At 36.3% G+C, this 17,950-nt stretch overlaps 1 protein-coding gene across 4 annotated transcripts in view; it reads left to right on the plus strand.

Annotated features, from left to right (window-relative positions):
- Positions 1-17,950, plus strand: part of Taok1 (TAO kinase 1) — an 80,863-nt gene that overhangs the window by 12,531 nt on the left and 50,382 nt on the right. For all 4 annotated transcript variants that reach the window (XM_075991560.1, XM_075991559.1, XM_075991558.1 and 1 more), the window contains 5 exons: positions 6,546-6,767; positions 11,639-11,710; positions 14,671-14,772; positions 15,539-15,584; positions 17,489-17,585. In XM_075991560.1, coding sequence (XP_075847675.1) covers positions 6,636-6,767; positions 11,639-11,710; positions 14,671-14,772; positions 15,539-15,584; positions 17,489-17,585 — 449 coding nt within the window. In that variant the 5' untranslated portion in view covers positions 6,546-6,635. The remainder of the gene's footprint in view (positions 1-6,545; positions 6,768-11,638; positions 11,711-14,670; positions 14,773-15,538; positions 15,585-17,488; positions 17,586-17,950) is intronic.

Here is a 17,950-nt window from a genome sequence, read left to right on the forward strand (position 1 = left end):
TGTCTTGAAAAAAAAAAAGGTTTTCAGTGTACTTGTATGTTATAGACCTTGTATTTTGATTTCTTTTAATTCCTTTATAAAAGTAATTATTAGGCTAGGTTTTTTGTTTGTTAAGAAAGATTTGGGGCTAGAGAAGATGGCTCAACGGTTAAGAGCACTATCTTGCATAGGACACGGCTTTGATTCCCAGCACCAATATGGCGGCTTAGAACAATCTATAACTTCATTTCAAGGGGATCTTGCAACCTCTTATGCCCTCTGTGAGTGTCAGGCATGCATATGGTACCCATACATACATGCAGGCAAAGTATTTATACACATTAAATAGTCTGGGTGAGGGGAACAGCGGGTGTCATTGTAGGGTGGCAGCCTTGAATTTGCTATGTAAACAAGGCTGATTTTGAATTCCTGATCCTCTTAAGTGCTGAAATTACAAGCATATGCTACAATGCCTGGCCTTGTAGTTTGTGTTGGATTGATTCTGCCAGTTTAATCCTGTTGAGACCAAGAAAGAGATTAATTCATAAAAAGTTGATGAAACAGCATTACTAAGTGAGGTCAAAATTTTTTCTTTTTAGGGTTAGGAATTTATTAGGATCAGATTTTTGTACTCATCTTTTGCACTTTGTTCAGCTAGCACTGTGTTAGCATTCAAGTATTTTTGAAAATTTCTTCCACATCCTTTTTTCCCCTTTCTCTCTTTCTGGGAGAGAGGTCTCATACTGCAATTCAGGCTAGTCTGAAACTCATGATGTAATCTAGACTGATCTCAAACTCACTTCAATTTTCCTATCACACCCTCTATGGCGGAAGGTAGACTACTGTGCCTACCTCCTTTTTCTCCTTTGAAGCATAAACTAATTGGTTTTCTACATTTAGATTTGTTTTGGATTTTTTGTTTTGTTTTGATGGTAGATAAGTGCATAAAATATATTCAGTACTGAGATTATAAAGTTTAATGTGAAGCTCTACAACTTCCATTCTAAATGCCTGTTCTAACTGTATAGAAAGTTTATTGAGTGTATAGACTTTGGTTCTAGTTAATTCTGGTGTGTAATGTTTTTATTTATCTACAAGTTTTTAATAATAAACTCTGTAAAATTAAAACGAAAAAATCATAGTCTGTAAGCCACTTGATTTACTTATGGTGTAATAAGTACAGAAATCAGTTTTAAATTAATACTTTTTGGAGATAACAGTTATAAATTGTGATTTTTTTTTAAATGGCATGTGCTAGGAAAACACAAAATCCAAACATAGGTTGGTTTCCTCATGTTACATTTTTTATTACACTTATTTGTCTGTGTGTGCACCCGTGTGCCCCACATGAGGAAGTCAGAGGACAACTAGGACAACTTGAGGCAGCTGTTTGTTGTCTTCTTCCACTATGTGGGTCTCGGGGGGTGAGCTCAGGTCATCACTTTTGGCAGCAAGTGCTTTTATCAGCTGAGCCATCCATCTTCTCTTATGTGTATGTTTTCTTTAGTTCTGAATGCTACAATCTCTGCACTGTCTGTAGTTATCAAAACAGGTTCAAGGCTTATCTGTATTTATAACATAGGTTTTTAAATGTGTTGTTTACTAAATTCTATAGGAGACAGAAATAAGTAACACCTGATACCATCTTAATTTGAGTAGTTGAGTATGGTCCAGACATAGAAATAAATACATGCAATACAAAATTTCTTAACCATAGCATAGCATCAACATTTGGGAAAGGGCAGGCTGTTACAGAGATCTGTATTGTGCATTGTAGCATATTTTATAATATCTCTGAATTCTGCTCATGTTGTCAGTGGCAAGCCCTTGGCTGCTCATTCTAGCAGTGAAATCTGTCTCCAAATGTTGCCAGATCTTATCTGGGGAGCAAAATCACCACTGAGAAACATGTTGGTGAGTGGATGTTGAGGTGCCACGTACAGAGAATGGTTGCAGTACAGGTCAAGAAAGAGTTAAAGGGTGTTGAGGAAGAATGACTCCTCAGGGAGTAAGATTCCTCTCTCTTCCCCCAACATTCTCTGTGTAGCCTAAAACTTCTCTGACTCCCAACACTGTGATTATAAGTGCACACCACCACTCCCAGCCTCTGATACTAAGTTATATCTCCAGCTCTATTTCTTTTTTAAAAATTAAGTTTATAATCCTTATTTTTTGTTGTTTTTATATGTATGGTGTTTGTATGTTTGTTGTGTTGTATGTACATGTGTAGTGTGTGTGTTCTCAGAAGACGACTTCAGGTGTTGTGCTATATATTGTTATTCTTTGAAGTTCTATTTTGTTCTGTTTCTAAATGGTGTGAAAATGATAAAAACAGAAATGTGATAAAAATCTGATTTGTGTTTTTTATTTTACTTACTTTTTGTTTTTTGAAGCAGGTTTTCTCTGTGTAGCTTTGGAACCTGTCCTAGAAGTAGCTCTGTAGACCAGGCTGGTCTTGAACTCACAGAGATCCACCTGCTTCTGCCTTCTGAGTGCTGGGATTAAAGGCAGATGCTACCATACCCGGTGTTGTTTTTGCTTATTTATTTATTTATTTTGGCATTCAAGACAGGGTTTTCCAGTAGTTACAGAGCCTGTCCTGGAACTTGATCTGTAGACCAAGCTGGCCTCAAACTCATAGAAATTCATGTGCCTCTACCTCCCGAGTACTAGGATTAAAGACATGACACCACTGCCAGGCATATTTTTTTTTAAACATTTCTGCCCAATACACCTTATAATACCTTCTCTGCCTGTGTATATGGTGTCATTTTTGTGCTCCTTTGATGTTATTTATTTATTTATTTTAATCTTGGTTTATCTGTTCAGGTACTCATCAACAAAACTGTCCCCAGTGCTCTAATTATTCTGTTCTTGTTTTTCTCAGATTTTTTTTGGACTCATTTTGGTGTTCTAGTGTAGTAGCTAATAAGATGTATTTCTTTTGTGTAATTATTTATCTTAGCTTTTTCAGAACAGTTATCATGTATTCCTCATTTAGTGTCTCACATAGGTCATGTAGTAGTAGAATCTCATTGACATTCTTTAAAGCTTTGGATAGCAACTAGCAGTCATAGAGAAATTGGCAGTGGACTAGGGCAACTACAAAAACCAAAAAATATAGCACAACTCCATGAGTCTGAAAATCTTTTATTTCATTGTGTTATACTGAGGAATCAGAAACTAAGAACCAGAAAGGATCATAGAAGTAATATTACTATTGAACATGCTAAATAAAAATTTCTGTTATGGGTCATAGTAGATCTGTTAAGTTCTTGAGATTTATGCAATATGTTAAGTTGTACATAGGCAGATGCTTCAGAGTATTAATGATTTATTTCTCAACATTAATTGATTTTGTGATTTTTGAGAAAGGATATTTGACCTTTTAGAGCCAAATAACCGTCTAATTCCAACCCTAAACTTATAATTATGTTTAAATGATTGAGTTAGCTGTCAAATAATTTAAAGGTTTTGAGTGTAAGTCATATATTTGTTCATCCTGTTGATGACCTTTGCTGTTTGTATTTAATATTGTAATTATTAATATGCATGCTTCTTTGTATATCCATATGTTGAGAAAAAGATACAGTAGGTAGTACTCTCTGTCAATTTTGTGTATAAAAGACTCCATTTTTTTTCTCTCAAGGGACCAAGCATTTGACTTCAGTTGTCTGTTATCAAGATTCCAGGCCAGAATCTTGATTTATAGACCTTATAATCAGTTGCTTAGGGGCAATAATGTCCCTTTTATGAAAATTTGAAGATTCATAAAAGATGAAATACTGTGAAATCATCATTGTTGATTCAAGAAACATTCTTTAAGTAATACTGAATATATTCTGATTGTCTTCTAATTCTGTTGCTTTTGGCTTATTTGGTCAAATACCTGGCTGTGTTAGGGAAATGTTGAAGTTATTTAACTGTAAAAACTCATATTTGAAACTCTTGAATTAAGTTAATATAATTTAGAAAGATTTTATTTATATGGTTGAGAATATGTGTACCACATGTGTGCAAGAACCTGTGGAAACCAGAAAAGGATGTCAGATAACTCTGGAACTGGAGTTACAGGCATTTGCAAGCCACCTGATAAGGATGTTGGACCTGAACTAAGGTCCTCTGCTATCGTAGTATGGACTCTTGATTACTAAACCCATCTCTCCAGCTTCTTCTAGTCTTTTTTAGAAGATTATAATCCCAGCATTTGGGAGACAGGTGCAGACAGATCTCTGTGAGTTTGAGGCCAGTCTGATCTACATAGCAAGTTGTAGGCCACCTAGGACTTTACAGTAAGACCCTGTCTCAGAAAGAAAAAAAGAAAAAGATTGTATATGTGGTTTGGTGGTGGTGTCTTCAAGCTTGCTATGTAAGTAAGAATGAACTCTGTATCTTCCTGTCCTCATCCTTCTGAGTGCTGAAAGTATAGGCGTGTGTACTACAACTAGCTTTTTTTTGTTTTTAATTTTCGAGACAGGGTTTCTCTGTGGCTTTTTTGGTTCCTGTTCTGGAACCAGGCTGGCCTCGAACTCACAGAGATCCACCTGCCTCCGCCTCCCGAGTGCTGGGATTAAAGGCGTGCGCCGCCACTGCCCGGCTACAACTAGCTTTGAATGTTTATTAGAACTAGAATTGGGGTATAGTGGTACTTGCCTGTAACCCCAGTACTCAGAAGACTGGGTCAAGAGGGCTGCCGTGAGTTTGAGATGCCTTGGCCATGTGTGTGTACATAAATTTTTTTTCTATTTTTATACACACACACACACACACATTTTACATATATGTTAGAAAAAATAGGACTCAAATTAACACTCTTCATTGTTGTAGGAGGCCTCTTGTGAGTTCTCGACCTCCCAGACTTCCGAAATAACCACATAGAAACTGTATTAATTAGATCATTGCTTGGCTTATTAGCTCTAACTTCTTATTGGTTAGCTTTTACATCCTAATTTAAGCCATTTTCATTATTTTATATTTTACCACGAGGCTCATGGCTTAATGGCAAGGTTCTAGCCTATCTGTCTCCAGCAGTGGCTCCATGGCTTCTTCTTGACTCCGCCTCCTTTCTCCCAGCATTCAGTCCTACCTCTGTTATTTTGCCCTATCACAAGCCAAGACAGTTTCTTTATTTTATTTTATGTATGTATGTATGTATGTGTATATATATATATATGCACACACACACACACCTCCATCTATATCTATACACACACACATTTTTTATTACAGTGTGGTGTTGCTACAGTGAGATACAAAAGACATGTATTTTCTGGTAAGAACTAAAGTTAGTTCTTTTGGGGCTGGAGAGATGGTTCAACATTTTAGAATACTTACTGCTTTTCTAGGGGATGCAGGTTTGATTCCCAGTATAGTGCCTCACAGGCAAAATGTAAATATACATAAAACTTAGAAATTAAACTTTTTAATTGATCCTAATATTTCAGTAAAATGAGATTGGCTTAGAAGTTATAAAAAAAAAAGCATAGGAAGAATTGGATGGCACTTTACCCCCTAGAAATCTAATGAAATACACTCCAATTTTAATTCCTGAAATTAAGTGAACTAAAAAAAAAAACCCTGACATTCGTTATAGTACTTACTATGATAGAGTAGTAGTCTGAACTTACACACAGTAACTCATGTAACCCTCATAACTATAAAGTATAAAGTAGGTTTTTTTCTTTATACTTTAAAAATAAAGGAGACAGTGTCTGAATAGTGTTGGGATTTATATTTAGCCTGTTTTTAAAAGATTTATTTATGCATGCAGTGTTCTGCCTGCATGTATGCCTCTAGGCCAGAAGAGGGCACCAGATCTCAATATAGGTGGTTGTGAGCCACCATGTGGGTGCTGGGAATTGAATTCAGGACCTCCGGAAAAGCAGTCAGTGCTCTCAACCATCTCTCCAGCCCCCTATTCAGCCAGTTTTATCCCAGAACCCAGGTTCTTAAGCCTATCTCAATTATGACAACCATCTTTAAGTGGTAGATAATCTCATATAAAGGAATTGGTAGCAGAACCTCCAAGGAATCTACTGGTTTTTTTAGAAGTTTTCTAAGTTGCTCAGTACTTAATCAATGCAGGTCATCTGGAAGAGCAATATATGTACTTAACTAATGAGTTATCTCTCCAGCACCTGTTTTGTTTATGTTATGAGACTATGTCTCAGTAGGTAGCCCTGGCTGATCTGGAAGTCACAGAGGTCTTTAGGCCACTGCCTCCCAAATGCTGGGTTTAAAGGCATGTGTCGCTACTTTTGGTGGGTTATTATGTATGTTTTTAATAGTCTGTTAATTGTCTCTTCTAACTTTGTCAGAATTGGATAATTTAAGTAGTAGAAAGTCTCCCACGGTTTAAAGTTGCGCCTAACATTGAAATGGACTGTGTTGTGGAATGCTGTGCTTTTAAAGTGCCACAGGTGATTGTGATGAGCTTATAATGCAATAGAAGACTGCACTGTTCCCTAACATTGTAGATCTGATATAATTTTATAGATAATAACTACAAATTATCTTTTATTTATTCTTAGCAACTTTTAACTTTTTCTTTTTTTTTCTTTTCCTAGTTTATGTCAGCGTGGCTTCATTCATACAGATGAACCAGGCATTGGGATAGCAGTATAAAATTAGAATCAGACAGCTGACTGCTCAGCAGGATGCCATCAACTAACAGAGCAGGCAGTCTAAAGGACCCTGAAATTGCAGAACTCTTCTTCAAAGAAGATCCGGAAAAGCTCTTCACAGATCTAAGAGAAATTGGCCATGGGAGCTTTGGAGCAGTATATTTTGTGAGTTAAAGGTTTGACGTCAGTGATGTTGGAGTAAAAGATGTTAAAAAGATAAGAAGTTTGCTAAGAAAACAATCCCTGCTCTCATACTGCTTTTTATGCCACATATGTCGACATGCATTATGCAAGCAATGACTTTTTGCAGCTGACATCACTTGGTTGTCCTCTAATTCAATCTTACTTCAAAACTACCTGGAGATATAATGTAATCTAGGCCCAGTCGTATAAGAATGCCTCCTATTTTGAGATGCCAGTTAAAAGCTCTAGCTTGTATTTTGATTAACTATGGAGTTGGGATCCTTCAACCCTTTCCTTGGATATTATTAAGTGCAACTTTTAAGATTTTATTTTAAGCTGGGCGGTGGTGGCGCATGCCTTTAATCCCAGCGCTTGGGAGGCAGAGGCAGGCGGATCTCTGTGAGTTCGAGACCAGCCTGGTCTACAAGAGCTAGTTCTAGGACAGGCTCCAAAACCACAGAGAAACCCTGCCTCAAAAAACCAAAAAAAAGAAAAAAAAAAGATTTTATTTTAAATGATACAACAAAAGATTGAGCCCTAGAATCCTATTTGGAACAGGAGCTTTTGTGTACATGGAGTATGTCGGTTTCTTGGCCATTGGATGTTTGCTCTCATCTTCCTCATCATCCCTAGTCTTCTGGGGTTGTTATTCATTACATAAGGTGATTAGTAGGTTATTGGCTGTTAGTGATTAATTTTACTTTCAGCTGCTTTCCTTTCTCCCCAGGTGAGAATTGGGTGTGTAATGCCAGTTCCACTTTTCTGACTCAGGATTGGTTTCCCTGAGAACCATTCTTCCCTCCAATCCTGTTATTATCCATGTTCTTTCCTCAAAATACCTCAGGTGTGGTTGAAAGTGGTTTGCTGTAAATAAAAAAGGCTCTCTTATTATTCACCAATGTAGCTCTTCTGGAGGTTGCTTGCAGCCAAGGACAAAAATCCAAATATTTTACCAAGATAATAGTTTAGGGGAATAAAAATAAACCACCCTAAATATATCTTCTGGCAAGATTTATGTTAATTCTGCAGACACAGGAATGACACTGAGATGCTATCCTTAGAAGACTTGACAGCTTAATATGACAGTCTTGCTCGCCTTACTGTAGTCTCTTTAGCCTCTCATAGTCTGCTTGTTGTCTTCATCCTCAGAAGCTTCAGGACCCTCATTCTGTAGGGCAGTATGCTATTTCAAGGTCAACCATATGGTCCTTTTGAGTTTTTTTACTTTGTGTATGGCTCCTGCGTGTACACATTAATAATTCGTATGCTTTGTCCCTTTCCCTTTTTCTCTATTACCAGTTCACTTTATAGACTAAAATTATTGAACCTTCTGAGGAAGAGACAAATTTAAAATTTCTCTATATAGCTTTCATATATACATCCTCAGAGTATATAGTCTAGAATCCCCCTCCCCATACTTAAAACTGAAGATAATACTGAACCTTATAATTTAATGTCTCGCCAGGTGGTGGTGGCGCTCACCTTTAATCCCAGGACTTGGGAGGTAGAGGCAGGTGGATCTCTGTGTGTTCGAAGCCAGCTTGATCTACAAGAGCTAGTTCCAGGACAGGCTCCAAAGCTACAAAGAAACCCTGTCTCAAAAAACCCCAAAAATGAAAAAAAAAATGTAATGTCTGAGCTAAATACTTCAATACTTTTCATTCCCTGTGGCCATAACTTTTGCATTTTGAGGTATGGCAACTAGCATCCATTTCACTTCCTGATAATTTTTTTTTTAAATATGCATTGGCGTTTTGTCTCCGTGTGTATCTGTGTGAGGGTATCGGATCCCCTGGAACTGGAGTTACAGACAGTTGTGAGCTACTGTGTGGGTGCTGGAAATTGAACCCAGATCCTTTGGAAGAACAGCTAGTTCTCTTAACCATTGAGTCATCTCTTTAGCTCCCTTTATAATTTTATAATAGAAATCTTGTTCTTACTGTAGAGTTTTAGCAGCATCAGTATAACTTCATTGTTTTTGAGACAAGGTCTCTTTACATAGCCATGACTGTTCCAGAACTCACTATGTAGTTCAGGCTGACTTTGAACTTGCAGAGATCTGCCTCTTCTGCCTTCTGAGTGCTGGGATTAAAAGTGTACACCACCACCACACAGCTGAGATTTTTTCCCCCTTTCCCCCAAGATAGGGTTTCTCTGTGTAACAGTCCTGGTTGTCCTAGAACCCACTTTCTAGACCAGACTGACCTGAACTCACTGAGATCCACCTGCCCCTGCTTTCCAAGTGCTATAATTTAAGGCCTTTGGCCACTTCCTCCCATTCAGGCCAGAAGAGTGTATCAGAACCTCTGGACCTGGATACAACCTGGTGGTTGTAAGCTGTCTGATGTGGATGGGTGCTGGGAACCAAACCGGGTTTTATAAGAGTAGTAAGAGTTCTTATCTATTGATGTTTCTCTCCAGCTCCCAAGTTAGAAATTTCTTTATCATATTTTTCTTTTACCATTTTGTGTGTGTGTGCGCACATGTGTACGAGTGTGTGTGTGTATGCATGTGGTGCATGTTTTTACAAACATATGTGTGGCGTGGATGTCATCAGCATGTTAGGATTCATTCTAGATTCTCTTTTATTTCATTTGTCTAAGCAGGGTTAATCCAGAGCTCACTCTTAGGGCTTCTTGTTAGCTAACTTGCTCCAGTGATCTTATCTCCTTCCAGAGTTGGACTTATAGTTGGACCATCAAATCTACGCAGTGTGTATGGTGTTAGTTTTCTGGGGATCTATACTCTGCTCCTCTTTACACTCATTATAATACTTTGTGTTGTGAGTGCTATTGCCAGTGAGCCATCTTCTGCATTCCCTTTTGTTACTTTGTTTTCTCTGTGAAGCCCTGGCTACCCTGAAACTTTCAGTGTAGACCAGGCTGACCTTGCACTTACAGAGATCTATCTGCTTCTCTCTTTCAGGTGCCTGGATTATTTTCCTTTTTTTTTTTTTTTTTGGTCTTTTCGAGACAGGGTTTCTCTGTGGTTTTGGAGCCTGTCCTGGAACTAGCTCTTGTAGACCAGGCTGGTCTCGAACTCACAGAGATCCGCCTGCCTCTGCCTCCCAAGTGCTGGGATTAAAGGCGTGCGCCACCACCGCCCAGCTTTATTTTCATTTTTTTCTCAAAGGAAACATTCTTCTTTTTGGCATGTCAGGATTGCCATTATCTCATTATTATATTTTGATATTTTTATTATGTAAATTTTGATTGTTCGAACACAAGGACTTAAATAACCAATGCAAAACTATATAGCTATCTTAGATGCTACTAAGTCACTTATGGGTGGGTAGAGTATGCATCGTAGATATGCTGGGGAAAAGAAATGATTCATGTCCTAGCCAGATAGAATATGCTACTAAGAACAGCATACAATTTCAAGCTTTCAGAGAAAGCCAGGTGAGAAAGAGGAAGACAGCCTTCATAGGTCAGAAAGACCAAGGTTCAGAGCCTGCATTTTAGTTCAAAATGCCTAACCAGTTGATATAAATTGCTGTACTTTGGAATATTGTGTTAGAGCACAAGTCCATTTTTCAGTTTTGAGTATGTATGTGCCTGTGGAGGCCAGAAGAGGTATGGATCTCATGGAACTGGAGTCATACATGATTGTTAGCTGCTGTTCTGGGTGCTAGGAATTGAACTTGGGTCCTCTGTAAAAGCAGTTCGCATTCTCACTGTGCCATCTATCCAGTCCTTTTTTGTTTTTAAGTTAAAGAAGACATGTTTATTAAGAAAGAATACTTTCTAAAAGTGTGCGGTGTGAGTGTGTGTGTGAGAGAGAGAGAGAGAGAGGGAGAGAGAGAGAAGGAGAGAGAGGAAGAGGGAGGGGGAGAGAGAGAGAGAGAGAGAGAGAGAGAGAGAGAGAGAGAGAAAGAGAGAGAAAGAGATCAACCTTTATGTGGATGTCTTTAGAGGCCTGAAGATTGCATTAGACTCTTGGAACTGGAGTTACAAGTGATTGTGTGCCACTTAATGTGGGACTGGAAACTTAACTCCAGCCCCAAGCACTCTTAGCCACTAAACAATCTCTAGTCTCTTACTATGTTTTTTGAAATAAGGTCATTTAGGCTGGGAACTACCCAAGTAGGCCAAACTAGTTGACTCTAGTACTGGGATTACAAATCCATGTTACCATACCCAGTGTTTTTCTTAGGGTGAGTTCTAGGGATCAAACTCAGGTTCACATGCTTACAAGGCAGTGGGGTTTTTGTTTTTGTTTTTTTAATGTTTTTATTTTTAAATAAAGTGTTCTACAAGGGCTCTCAAGATGGACTTGTGAGTAAAGGTGCTTGCTACCAATCTTGACAACCTGAATTTAATATACTGGACCCACATAGTAGAAAGAGAACTAACTGATTCTCTAAAGTTGTCCTCTCACCTGTAGACACATAAGACTCATACAAATTCACAAATATATACATGCATTATGCATATAAATACAATAATGTTTTTTACAAGTGTTCTTTAAGAGGATCTTTATTGCACCTTAGCTTTTTGGTTTTTTAATTGGTTATATATTTGAGGTTTGAATTATGGATTGTAAATGATGACCATAGTGTGAAGTAGATGATTTACCTATTATCTTATATAGTGACTTTCGTATGTGACAAGCCACTAAAAGCTACTTTTACTTAATAAAATTCCCTAATACAATTTTTTAACTGTAGATTTGAATTGTTATTAGTTCTTTAGGTTCCTGTTTCTTCTTTATTTTTTCTGCCATTAAAGCTAATTTTGATATTTTTTTGAATTACTAGTTTACAAGCACCTTTACTCTCAAAGAAATAACATCTCAGATTCAATTTAATTGGTTTCCATTTTACAATGGTTCTTTCTTTGTTTCTTTTTAAGGCTCGAGATGTGCGTACTAATGAAGTGGTGGCCATCAAGAAAATGTCTTATAGTGGAAAGCAGTCTACTGAGGTAAGTTAATTATGTACATATTTTTGGAATGTTAGGAAAACATACTATTTTTTAATAATGGAGAAAAAATTAAAATAGATATGTGTAAGGTATACAATCCTAAATGTATTTGTAGATTTTTCTTTTATCCTGTTTGCTTGTTAATTCATTCACTTTTTTTTTAACCTTTTTCATTGCTGTACTAAATCCCAGATTTCTTCATGCTAATTTTATACATACTTAATTGTGGTTGATTCCCCTCCTTCCACTCATCTTCCTGTTCTTGATCGGTTTTTACCCTTCCAGTCAGTTTGTACCCTTCTGCCCTAGTATTTCTCTTTCCAGTTCCCCACCCCCTTCTATAAAGCTTCTTTGTTTGCCCTCCAATTGGCCCCTTTTTAAATTTCCCGACTCCTGCCCATGTCACATCAGTGAATCTTTTACAAATGGGTGAGGCTCATTTAGCTATTACTTAGAGCCATAATCAAAATATTAGTAACATATTAAAAGCCTCCTAACCCATGTCTTACGCTTTTAGTTTTTTAAGCTGTGGTTTAATAATTATTATGTATTTATCTTGTTTTCTAAATACTAATTAAGATGTATGTGACAGGGGCTGGAGAGATGGCTCAGTGGTTAAGAGCATTGCCTGCTTTTCCAAAGGTCCTGAGTTCAATTCCCGGCAACCACATGGTGGCTCATAACCATCTGTAAAGAGGTCTGGTGCCCTCTTCTGACCTGCAGACACGCACACAGACAGAATGTTGTGTACATAATAAATAAATATTTTTAAAAAAAGATGTATGTGACAGTAAATTAATAGGACATAACCTTTTATTTAAAAACAATTTAGAAAATATTTCATGGCTGTTTTAAAAATTTATCCGAAGGGGGCTGGAGAAATGGCTCAGGTTAAAAGCATTGGTTGCTCTTCCAAAGGTCCCTAAGGTCCTGAGTTCAATTCCCAGCAACCACATGGTGGCTCACAAACATCTGTAATGAGATCTGGTGCCCTCTTCTGGTTTGCAGGCATAATGTAGACAGAACACTGTGTATATAATAAACAAACAAACAAATAAATAAATAAATCTTTAAAAAAATTGTCCAAAGATAATATGTAATAATTTGAGAAAGGAAAAAGAGAACTAGTTGTTTTATCTTGCCAGTATTCTTATTTCTAGATTATGTTTGGCCTATGTAATTTACAGATTCATAAAAAAAAAAATGTGCTTTTAAAATCTAGAATTCTGAGCCTGGCATGATGACACATACTTTTAATTGCATTTGGGAGGCAGGGGCAGGTGGATCTCTGTGAGTTTGAGGCCAGCCTGGTCTACAAAGTGAGTTCCAGGACAGCCAGGACTACATAAGAATCCCTATCTAGAAAAACAAGACAGCAAAAAATAAATAAATAAAAATAAAAATTAGTATTCTGAGGTTTGTTAATTTAAAAACAAACTAATAGTTTTTTAGTTGTGGCAAAGCACTTGCAGCAGAATTTGCTATGTTATACCATTTTCTAGTAGATGGCACAGTAGTGTTATTTACATTCATGCCATTCAACCATTACCAACACCCTTCGCTAGAATTTTTTTAATTTTGGGACATGGGACATGTACTCATAATATGGAATGAGATTTGGTTTAGTGATAAAGTAGTTGCTATCTGTTCACATGACCACCCCAGTATCACCAAAACAACGGTAATGTTTTTTTCAAACACCTACCCTCTAGCTTCCACAATTCTGCTGTCACACACACACAAATAAAAGAGGAGTTAAGGATGTTGCCCTAAATGTTTTCTATATTTCATGATACTTGTGAGAGAAAGAAATCAGCAGAATATGTAGGAAAATCATTATTATATTCCCTTTTTTCTGTTACCTTTAATACATAGTTATTCTAGCATTTTCTTTTTATTTTATATATATGGGTATTTTGCCCACATGTATTTCTGTGCCCCATGTATGTGCCTGGTGTCCAGGGAGTCCAGAAGAAAGTGGTAACAATTGAATGCTGCTGGTGGAAGAGTCAGTTTTCTTTAAGGGTGTGACCCTTGGTAGGTAGTGCAGGTCTAACACTCAAAAGCATTTGGACAGCACAAATTGAACTGGATGATTTTGTTTTATTTTATTGGTTTTTCAAGACATGGTTTCTCTGTGTAGTCTTGGCTGTCCTGAAACTTGCTCTATAGACCAGGCCGCCCTCCAACTCAGACATTCACCTGCCACTGGCTCCCAAGTGTTGGGATTAAAGGTGTGTGCCACCACTGCCCAACTGGATTAGCTTTAAAGCAAAAAAGAGAGGGAAAACAAAATTGGATGGGTAAGTAGGTGGGGTGAATGTGGAATGTCCAAAGTAAGGAGATGAATATGATCACAATACATTCTATGAAATGTTCAAGAAATTAATAAAATTAACTTTAATTAATCATTTAAAAATAATTTTATTTAAAGAAAATAAAAAGATTGACTTCTGAGGGAAAGAAAACCCATGTGTGTTTTATTTTTGTCAATGTGCTTGATTGTTTGATTTAAGATTTTGTATTTTATATGTATTTGTCTGTGTATGTTTGTATACCTTGTGTGTGCCTGGTACTTTTAGAGGCCAGAAAAGGATGGACCACTATAAATGGATAAACTGCCATGTGTGTACTAAGAATTGAACTCAGGTTTTCTAGAAGAGTAACAAGTGTTTTAACAGAATCATCTCACTAGCCTACTATAAAACATAGTAGGACTCATTGATTATGAATATTATTAAGCTGAAATTTGTCCTTAAATGTCTTGTATCTTATATAACTAAATTAATGATCTGAGTACAGATCTTTTAAACTTTATTTTGACATTTCTGGTATAGATCATAAAGTTGTTTGTTCTTCTTACCTTTTTAAATATAGTAATTACTTCTTATGTATCTTTCAAAGAAAAATCAGCTGTTCATAATTCTTCCTTCTGTTCCTTTTTTTCTCCCTCTACATAGAAATGGCAGGATATTATTAAGGAAGTCAAGTTTCTACAAAGAATAAAACATCCCAACAGTATAGAATATAAAGGCTGCTATTTACGGGAACACACTGCATGGGTTGGTATTTGTTCTCTTCCTGTTGTAAATTAAATTAGTTTCTTTTGATTTAGCATAACTCAATGTCTCAGACTGGTTATACGAAGACATGCTTTATACTTGAATTGTTAGTTCATCCTAGGAGAGGAAGAACAGTACTCTTGCAACTTTTAACAGGTAAAGACTTCTCCAGAGTTTATTCATAACTTCAGAAGTACCAACTCAACATCTAAAGAGTAGTACCATTTATTTGAGAATGGAAGTGAACATACCTTATTGGTGTAAATGTGTGTTAATACATTTAAGTACAAAGATCCTTGTGAAGTTTTGATATATCCTGATGAAATTTGAGGTGACATAATTCCATAGTTGAAAAACACTTAACATAGAGAATTGTGACATTGTGTATAAGAATAGTATTATAGATGTAATTATATATAATTATAAATTTATTTATATAAGAAAATATATATATACAATACACAGCTTATATAATTGGTTTCATGTTAACATTATTAGAAGACAAGTGTTATCATTGGCTTAAATTTTATTTAATAGTTTAAAGAAACAGTGTTGCTATATGGCCTCATATTTTTTGCCTTAGCATCCCAACTACTGAGATCACCATGCCTGAATCATTCATTAGCTTAGTTTAACAGATTGCTAAGTATATAACTGTATTGTAAATGTTTTTACTTTATACTGTCTTCTTGACTTCATATTTATCTCATAGACTAAGTTTTTATAATATATTTTAATGCATTTAATAATTTTTCTACCCATGCAGCTTGTAATGGAATATTGTTTGGGATCTGCTTCAGATTTGCTAGAAGGTAAACTAACTTTGATTATTGATTTTTGGTTGTTTAATTTTTTTTTAAATCTGTTTTTTTTTTTTAAGATTTTATTTATTTATTATGCATACAACATTCTGTCTCCATGTATGTCTGCATGGCAGAAGAGGGCGCCAGATCTCATTACAGATGGTTGTGAGCCACCATGTGGTTTCTGGGAATTGAACTCAGGACCTCTGGAAGAGCAGCCAGTGCTCTTAACCACTGAGCCATCTCTCCAGGCCCCTGGTTGTTTAATTTTAAAGTCAGGCTATTGTGGCACATATCTTTAATTCTAACACTCAAGAGACAGAAGCATGTGGATCTCTGATTTTGAGTCTAGCCTGGTCTACAGAGTGAATTCCAGAACTGCCTGGGCTACACAAAAACCCTGTCTCTAAAAAACATAGATAGATAAATGAATAAATGAATGAATTGATGAGTGAATAAATAAAATAAATGAATTTTGAAACATGATCTCTTTAAGGAGCCCTTGGAGGTCCTGGAACTCGCTATGTAGACCAGGCTTCTATATCCTGCCTGATTTGATTAAAAACATGTGCCACCATTCCTGACCTTGATCATTGTTTATTAAAGTTTTAGAGTAAAATAGCAATTTGGTCCTAGAGGTGGTTGTGTACTTCTTTAATTCCAGAACTTGGGCGACAGAGGCAGATGTATCTGAGTTTGAAGCCAGCCCCTGATCTACATACATAACAAGTTAGTTTCAGAAGAGCCAGAGCTATATAGAGACATCCTGTTTCAAATACCAAATCAATTAAACAAAACAATTCAGTTAGAGTTTATTTAAACAATATTAATACTAAATAAATATAAAATTTTGCAGAAAGTATATTATCCCTTGTCTTTTTCTTTTTCTTCATATGAAATTTGCTATCCTTACAAAGTAGGCAGATTTTTCTCTTTGAAACTTTCTATGCATTAAAAAAATTCTTTTTCCTCTATTTGATCTGTTGTGTTAATAAAGTCATCAGGTTAATTGTTGGGTATTGTTAAGTTTAGAGGAACAGTTGATTGTATATTGTTAACCCTTGTCATAAGTGTATTCTAGCTATAGTTTATTGGTCTTGTTTTATCACCATGGAAATTGTCTCCTGCTAAATGCCTGTTTTTCAAAAATTGAGGAGATAGCTCAGTGAGTAAAGCAATTGCTGCACAAATATTAAGACTAAGTTCAAATCTTCAGAACACATGTAAAGTTAGGCATGTTGTGTGCCTCAGTAATTCTAGTGCTGCACAGGGAGATAGAGGCAGAGACAGGAAATTCCTTAGAGGCTTGTGGCCTAGATAGCCTGGCATATGTTGACAGCAAATATTAAAGAGACTGCCTCAAACAAGGTAGGAGGTGAGGCTCAGTGGTTTCCTTTGACCTCCATACATAAACTATGATACACACACATATTATACACATAGTCACTACAATACCAATGTGTCAGCTGGGTAGTAGTGGCACATGCCTTTAATCTGAGCACTTGGGAGGCAGAGACAGAAGGATTTCTATGAATTTGAAGCCAGCCTGGTCTACAGAGCAAGTTCCAGGGACAGCTAGGGCTATACAGAGAACCCCAGTCTAGGAAAACAGACAAACAAACAAACAAACAAGCAAACCAGTGTGTCAATTTGTATATTCATTTAAAAAGTTTTTTTTAAAAATTATTTTATATGGGTTTGTTTGTATTTATGTGCATGTGCACCACAGTGTATATGTGAAAGCTAGAGGACAACTTGACAACTCTTCTTCTAGTGGGTAGGTAGGTTTAGGGAATTGAACTCAGATCCACAAGCTTATACATTTACTCATTAACCTGTCTTGTAATCCCTGTATATATTTTTAAACAAGAATATTCTGTGTGATTACTTTCAAATAAATTTTCTTTTCTTAGTTCATAAAAAGCCATTACAAGAAGTGGAAATAGCAGCAATTACACATGGTGCTCTCCAGGGATTAGCTTATTTACATTCTCATACCATGATCCATAGGTAAGTGATTTGAAAATTATCATATATTGACAAGCAAGTGGTTTATTGAATTTATCACCCCATAGTTCAGTGTCTCTGGAATTTTTGTTTACTTCAGCCAAAAAGAATTGCCTATAAACTCAACACTATTTAGACTGTTTACATATTAGAAAGAACATAGTATATGTGTGTTTCTTTAGGATAATTTTAATTTTTGCCTGCTATGTTTCCTAAAGCATATGTATTTTATGAAACTTAATTGTAGAATTACCTAATTTGTAAACTGGAAGGGGTACTAGGAATCACAGAGTCTTTCTTTTTGTATAATTGATACTTTAATTTGTGACTATAATTTCCCTAAGATTGCAAAGGCAAATAGATTAGAG

Source organism: Microtus pennsylvanicus, chromosome 11 (genome assembly GCF_037038515.1).
Source record: "Microtus pennsylvanicus isolate mMicPen1 chromosome 11, mMicPen1.hap1, whole genome shotgun sequence".
Classification (NCBI taxonomy): Eukaryota; Metazoa; Chordata; class Mammalia; order Rodentia; family Cricetidae; genus Microtus; species Microtus pennsylvanicus.